Genomic DNA, 7,205 nt, shown 5'->3' with positions numbered 1-7,205 from the left:
TTAGTAAGTAATATGTGGAAATAATAAACTAACATTACATTACACATGATAATATATTTGATGTATCAGATTTTGAAAATAGCAGAGCTTAATTCAATTAATTTAACAGTTATCATTTGATGATGATTGAGATTTTAAAATTCGAAAAGTACAAGACTGAAAACGAACAAATTAAAGTATAAAGATTAAAAACAAAACTTTTAAAAATACAAGGACTAATAACAAAAATTAACCTAAAAACAACCGCCAAATTCAGTAAGAATTATTACCAGTTAAAAAAAAATCCATAGGGTCGTTGGCTACTCTACAGCCACAAGCATGGAAAGTACACTTAGCCATAAAATCCAAAACTAAATTCCCTTTTTTCTCTTTTTCTTCTGAGTTGGTTTTAAATTATTATTTGCCATTAAAACACTGTCAATTTCAGTATTTGTTTCATTGCTTGATCTTCACAAAAAATTCTAGAAATATAGTATTGTGTTTTTGAGAAGCTGTGAGCCTTGTTTCACTAATCTGGGTTCACACCAAATTTCATCCTTGTACTCTACTTGTGGTTTATTTACGGTTCTTTTTTCAGTCTATTTTATTCTTGAAAATGGGGTATTAATGATTTTGAATACTGTTTCTAGTTGTGTATAAAGTTGTTCAAATATCTGTGTTTAGCCAAAGGGTGTGAGGGGAATCAATGGCATCTGCTATACTTACTTTCAGGGTTTCGCCTTGTTTTGGGATTAACCCAAAGTTGAAGCCTCGTTTTAGAGCTGAAAGATTAGTTAGTGGTGATGATAATTTGTCAGTGTATTCAGTGAATGGTGGTGCTGGTTCTGTAATGGAGGAGAAGGAGAAAAAAGGGTCATTTCTTAATGGTGGGAATGGGAGGTTAAAGCCTAGGATTGAACAAAAAATGGTGAAAAAAAGGGTTTGTGAAGAACTTGAAGTGTTGTGGGATGATGGTTATGGAACAAAGACTGTGAAAGATTATCTTATTGCAGCTGAGGAGATGATCAAGCCTGATGGTGGACCACCTAGGTGGTTTTGTCCTGTTGAATGTGGTCAGCCTATAAATGATTCTCCTCTCCTTCTGTTTTTACCTGGTAAATTTGTTGCCCTCTTTTTGTTTGATGTTTTGACTGTGTATAATGGGAACTTCATTTTGTTACTTGATGTAATTGCAGGGCTTGATGGTGTTGGTATGGGCCTCATTTTGCACCATAAAGCTCTTGGCAAGTAAGTTGTATTATCCTTCCCTATATATATCACTTGTGTCTATTTACCTGATTACTTTGGTTGATATTCAGTTTTCTCTATGCATTTTCATGTATATGGTAAGTTTTTGGAGGGTCATATTCTGTTCCCATGTTTGTATATGTTTCTGATATCGAACACGTCGTCTGGATTCTTCAAGTACACTAGATGCAAATCAGCTCTATTGCCTCCTTATCGGCATTTATATTTCCTTTCCATGTGGCCAATAAACTATGTTGCTTGAATTTGGTGCAAGTGTTGGATATATGTCCAACATGGATATGTTCGATTTTTTTCTATTTTTTCCATGTATATGGTAAGTTTTTGGTGGGTCATATCCTGTACCCATGTTTGTATCTGTTCCTGATATCGAACACGTTGTCTAGATGCTTCAAGCACACTAGAGGGAAATCAGCTCTATAGCCTTCTTGGTGGCATTTATATTTCCTTTCAACATGGCCAATGAATTTGGCGTTGAGTGTCAGATATATGTCCAACATGGATATATTCAAATTATTCCTACGCTTCTGTGTATATACAAAGTTGTTGGACTGTCATATCCCAACCCATGTTTGTATATGTTCCCAATATCGAACACATTGTCTGGATTCTTCAAGTACACTAGAGGAAAACCAGCTCTATAGCTTCCTTGGTGGCATTTATATTTCCTTTCCATGTGGCCAATAAACTAGTTGCCTGAATTTGGCGTGCATGTCCGATATATGTCCAATTTTTTTCTATGTTTTTCCATGTATATGGTAAGTTTCTAGAGGGTCATATCTCGCACCCATCTTTATATATGCTCCTGATACAGATACCAAACACGTTTGGATGCTTCAAGAAAAATGAAGAGTCGAACAATATATGCCATAAAAGTTTTTCCTGCTGATTAGCTCATAGTATACTGATTTATTGTCATGTTTATATATATATATAGTAAGAGTTGTTCATTTGAAACTTGAAAGTAACAATTTATATTGAAGATTTTTGTTGAATGCAGGGTTTTTAAAGTTCAATGCCTTCATATTCCTGTCCAAGATCGAACACCATTCGAAGGTTTCAATGCTGATACATGCCTTGAGAACAGCATATGATTGCTTATTTGCTTTCTTTTCTCTATAAATTTGAATCCTTTTAACTGCGATAGTTGATTGTTCATGGTATTTTTTATGCATTTTGAAGAGCTGGTGAAACTTGTTGAAGAAGCAATAAGGCTCGAGCACGCTTACCGTCCGAATACACCAATCTATTTGGTGGGCGATTCGTTTGGAGGATGTTTAGCGCTTGCTGTTGCTGCTCGGAATCCAACCATAGACTTGGTTTTGATATTAGCTAACCCTGGTGTGCCTTTTTAAAACCTTTACTTATTTTACGAATTCAGGTTGCTGAAATTCCATAATTGGCTGATACTTTTTCTTTACCATTCATTTTAGCTACATCATTTGGCAGGTCACAGTTACAACCGTTGTTCCCGATATTGGAAGCTTTCCCGGATGGACTCCATGTTACCATCCCCTATCTTTTGAGCCTTGTAATGGGTATGTCTTTACTATTGGTGTGCTTTATTTATTTATTCGGTTTATAACAAAGGTAAGTTTGTTCTAGTACTGCTACTTCTGTTTTTTAAAGGTGAGCCAGTGAAAATGGCAACTGTTGGTATCGAAGGTAGGCTTTCGCCTTTGCAGAAAATCGAACAGTTGTCCGGCAACCTCACTGCTTTGCTTCCTCTTCTTTCTGTAAGAACTGTTCTCGGTTGGTTATGATGCATTGTGTTTTGTTATTTGCATTTGCTGGCTGTCCAAGTCCGAGTAACATGGTTTGGTTCGAGTTCCGTGTTGGCTGTTAACCTGTAATGTTGGTTTTCCTTGACTTTTCAGGGTATGGCCAATATTATACCAAAGGAGACTCTCGTTTGGAAGCTGAAGTTGCTCAAAACAGCTTCTGCTTATACGAATTCGCGTCTCCATGCTATTAAAGCCGAAGTACTAGTGCTTGCAAGGTCTTTATTCTCTCCATCATGCCATCTTCGTCTTATTGTTTCTGAATCTTCTGTATTTTGGTGAATTGTTTAAACGTCTCTGCATTTCAGTGACAAGGATAATATGCTTCCTAGTCGAGATGAAGCTCAACGTCTCATGAATTCATTATCGAATTGCAAAGTCCGTCGCTTCAAGGACAACGGACATACCCTTTTACTGGTACTTAAGCATATGTGTAGTTAATGAATCGACAGAGGGGCACTTAGTCCTGTTTCGATTGAAAAATGGTTCTCATTGGTTTTGGATATTCATGCTTGTTTTTACTGTGCTACAGGAAGATAGCTTGAATCTACTGACTATCATTAAAGGTACTTGCAAATACCGGCACTCCAAGAAGCACGATTTTATCGCGGATTTTGTGCCTCCCAGCATGTCGGAATTCAAATATGCATTTGATGAAGTAGCCGGGTAATTCCCACCAAGCAATGTATTGTATGCATCACTTCACCAATTTTGGCTCATACTTACTGCCACTCAAAATTGCAGGTACATACGATTTGCTTCCGGTTCGGCAATGTTCTCGACCATGGAAGACGGAAAAATAGTGCAGGGGCTTGCAGGGGTTCCAAATGAAGGTCCGGTGTTGTTAGTTGGTTACCATATGTTAATGGGACTCGAACTTTCTTGCCTTATTGAAGCGTTCTTACGAGAGAAGAAGATTATGGTCCGCGGAATTGCACATCCGGAATTGTTTTGGGGGAAGCTTCAAAGTTCGTCCAATGAATTTGCTTTCTCTGATTGGGTTAAAGTTATGGGTGCATTGCCCGTAACAGCAAATTATCTGTTCAAAGCTCTGTCTACGAAATCCCATGTTCTTCTTTATCCCGGCGGCGCCCGCGAGGCCCTCCATTATAAGGTCAGACCGTCCATAGTTCGGGCACTATATCGGAACCTAGAATATCAAGAGAACTTCGTGTTTACTTTCCATTTTCTTATGACATATTGCTTTTTCGTGCCAATATTTCCGACATAAGTTCTTAGGAAATAGTGTCTTTTATCATTGCAGGGTGAAGAATACAAATTATTTTGGCCAGAACAACCCGAATTTGTACGAATGGCAGCACGATTCGGGGCCACAATTGTACCTTTTGGAACTGTAGGAGAAGATGATATAGCAGAAGTAATTTTTCTGCTTCATGTTTTACTTCGTATCCGATCGAAAAACAGCTTAATATTGTTGTTCTTACTTTAATCTTCCATTGCAGTTGGTTCTCGACTACAACGACTGGATGAAAATCCCCGTGATTAACGAGAGAATAAAAGAATCCATTCGGGATGGTATAAGAATAAGGTCATTACCCGTATATTTCGGTTTCGGTTTCCCGTATGAGTGTGTATTAAGTTACATTAGGAACAACAACAACAACAAGCTTGCTTATTTGCAGTTACATTCTCTGATTTGTAGGGATGAAACAGATGGAGAGGTCGGAAACCAACAGCTCTTTATCCCAGGGATGTTACCAAAGATCCCAGGACGGTTTTACTATCTGTTCGGAAAACCGATAAAGTTGAAAGGAAGGGAGGATTTGACGAAGAACAGACAAGATGCAAATGATTTGTATTTGCAGGTAAAGTCAGAAGTTGAACAATGTATAGATTACTTGTTGAAGAAGCGAGAGGAGGATCCATATCGGAGTATAATCGATCGGACGATCTATGGTGCGCTTTATTCTTCTGTAGATCAAGTTCCAGCATTCAAGCCTTGAAGGGAAGAAAATGACTCAAAGCATATGCATCTTTGATTCTTTTATGAGGCTAACATTCTGCATAGTTTATGTAATATAGGCCATTGCTAATATTATGACGTAATATTTACACAGTTAAAAATACAAAAGGAAAATAAGAAACTATGAAAATCAAAGAAGAAAATGTAATATTTTTTTCTTAATTATTAAATTATTTAATATTCGAGTTTGACACTTTTTTTTAATGTGATTTTTACGGGTTTTGTTTCAATATGGCATCTGAATTTGGTAAAACCTATACATTTTAGTACGATATAATGATAAATTTATCTCTCTAACGTTCACTTTTTTTCTTTTTTATAATTTTGGTCATTATTCTTTTTTTAACTAAATTTGGATATTGTCCTTTTAAAAAGAATTAACTTATTTTTTTCAATAGAAATATTGGTTAAAATATTATTATTTTTTAACTGTGTTGGTGTGAGAACTTATGTGACAGTCCACATTAGCTTTACGCTGGCAATACTATTTGTATTTAATGTCACCGTCAACAAATTTAATGTTTTAATCAGTATTTCTATTAAAAGAACAACAATTTGACTATTATTGAAAGTTTGATAATCAAGTTCAACATTTTTTAAAAACGTTGAGAACCAAATTTAGCTTGAAAAAAGAATAAAGGTTAAATTGATAAAAGATGTAAACGTCAAAGGCTAAATTTGTCATTATGTATTTTCATAATGATGTTAACCTTTTAATATTTAATTCGGGTTTTAGGGTTGATCTGATGAAAATTAATAATTAACTAATAATAATATAAATAAATTTTAATCAAATCAACTCTAAATTTTGAAAAAAAAATCATATTACATTTAATTAATGTATTGTAATATTCTAAGCTTTTTCTAAAAGGTTAATATAACATTTGATATCTAAGTTTGATCTCAATGTTCAATGTGAGATCTAATTTTTTTATCTCAATTTAACACTTGAATTTGGTTTCAATGTTCAAATTGATACTTATTTTTTTTAATTTGACACTTGAGTTTCTTTTTGTCCCAATTAAGCACCTAAATTTGGCTTCAAATGTTCAATTTGATGCTAGTGTCTTTTTTTTTTCTCAATTAAGTAAATATTTTTTATTAGAGTATTGTATCAAATATTTATGGGTCCACATGATGCTGTTTGGTCTGAGTATCAAATTAGACATTGAAGCCAAACTCAAGAGGTCTTGAGAAAAAAATAAGGTACCAAATTAAACATTAGAGCAAAATTTAGGTACCAAGTAGTATATTAAACCTTTTTATCATGTCTTTATATGGTAATCCAAGTAGAGCCATTAACCACTATATTATCCTGCAAGTAACAAGCCTCATCTTCGTGCTTGCATCCCTTATCTTCTTTCTTTTTTCACCGCCATGGAACCCACCGCATCGGAAATCCGCATCGACATCCCTCCGTTGATTCGGGTATACCAGGACGGTCGCATCGAGAGGCTTTTAGGCACTCAAACTGTTCCACCAGGCCTCGATCCCAAAACCAACGTTGAATCCAAAGACGTCGTTTACTGCCAAGAAACCGGCCAATGCGTTAGGATTTACGTCCCCGGCACCGTCGTCACCTCCACCCAGGAACTCCCTCTCCTCGTCTACTTCCACGGCGGACGCTTCTGCATAGAAACCGCCTTCTCTCCTACGTATCACAATTACTTAAACGCCTTAGTTTCCGAATCTAAAATCGTCGCCGTTTCCGTCGATTACCGAAGAGCCCCCGAACACGCTATCCCTGCCGCTTACGACGATTCATGGACTGCCCTTAAATGGGTCGCTTCCTGTAAAGCCCAAAATCTGCCCGGGCCCATACCAGCAAAATAGACCCAAATAATAAAAACAAAAGCAGCCCATTTTCAGCCAATTTAAACCCAAAAACTACAAGCCCAAATGCCCAATGTTAATAAAAACCCTAGAGGCCCAAATGGCCCAAAACTACACCAACTTTCAAACACAAAAAGAAACCCCAGCCGCATGTTGTTGCTGCCACCTCCTGCGCACGCCCACTGCCGCTACTCGCCAATCGCTGGCTTCGCGTGTCCACGCGTCTGACACTATTTGCCGCTGCATGCTCCTCCTCCACTACTAGCACCTCCATGCCCTGCAAGATCAAGACAAAAAAACAGGATAGAATAATAGAAAAAGGATGTAAAAAGGGGTTATAAAACCCGAAATGAAGGACTAAA

General features: G+C 36.7%; 2 protein-coding genes across 3 annotated transcripts; both read left to right on the top strand.

Annotated features, from left to right (window-relative positions):
• The first annotated feature begins 286 nt into the window (after window positions 1–286).
• LOC121214845 (acyltransferase-like protein At1g54570, chloroplastic) lies at window positions 287–5,240 on the top strand. 2 transcript variants are annotated; one of them, XM_041089214.1, is made up of 13 exons: window positions 287–1,094; window positions 1,176–1,227; window positions 2,246–2,301; window positions 2,428–2,586; window positions 2,679–2,783; window positions 2,875–2,981; window positions 3,123–3,244; window positions 3,335–3,443; window positions 3,559–3,692; window positions 3,771–4,140; window positions 4,291–4,404; window positions 4,490–4,575; window positions 4,690–5,240. In XM_041089214.1, the coding sequence occupies exons 1-13, from the start codon at window positions 686–688 to the stop codon at window positions 4,988–4,990; spliced, it is 2,124 nt and encodes a 707-aa protein (XP_040945148.1). In that variant the 5' UTR covers window positions 287–685; the 3' UTR covers window positions 4,991–5,240. The 2 variants fall into 2 exon arrangements, with proteins under 2 accessions (XP_040945148.1, XP_040945147.1); XM_041089213.1 differs by having other exon boundaries at window positions 312–1,094; window positions 2,851–2,981.
• Window positions 5,241–6,321: 1,081 nt separating this feature from the next.
• On the top strand, window positions 6,322–6,888 carry LOC121214588 (probable carboxylesterase 13). Its single transcript, XM_041088373.1, has 2 exons — window positions 6,322–6,802; window positions 6,869–6,888. Exons 1-2 carry the CDS (start codon window positions 6,388–6,390, stop codon window positions 6,886–6,888), a joined length of 435 nt encoding a protein of 144 aa, XP_040944307.1. The 5' UTR covers window positions 6,322–6,387.
• The last annotated feature ends 317 nt before the right edge of the window (window positions 6,889–7,205 follow it).

This window comes from Gossypium hirsutum, chromosome D02, assembly GCF_007990345.1.
Source record: "Gossypium hirsutum isolate 1008001.06 chromosome D02, Gossypium_hirsutum_v2.1, whole genome shotgun sequence".
NCBI lineage: Eukaryota > Viridiplantae > Streptophyta > Magnoliopsida > Malvales > Malvaceae > Gossypium > Gossypium hirsutum.
This window is presented reverse-complemented; position numbering and strand designations above follow the sequence as displayed.

Excerpts from the sequence above, each read along its gene's own strand:
- LOC121214845 (XM_041089213.1), top strand. The coding sequence starts at position 686 with ATGGCATCTGCTATACTTACTTTCAGGGTTTCGCCTTGTTTTGGGATT. Across the intron at positions 2,302-2,427 it reads AGATCGAACACCATTCGAAG|AGCTGGTGAAACTTGTTGAA; the intron begins GTTTCAATGCTG and ends TGCATTTTGAAG. Across the intron at positions 2,784-2,850 it reads TCTTTTGAGCCTTGTAATGG|TACTGCTACTTCTGTTTTTT; the intron begins GTATGTCTTTAC and ends AGTTTGTTCTAG.
- LOC121214588 (XM_041088373.1), top strand. The coding sequence starts at position 6,388 with ATGGAACCCACCGCATCGGAAATCCGCATCGACATCCCTCCGTTGATT. Across the intron at positions 6,803-6,868 it reads CCTTAAATGGGTCGCTTCCT|CCCATTTTCAGCCAATTTAA; the intron begins GTAAAGCCCAAA and ends AAACAAAAGCAG.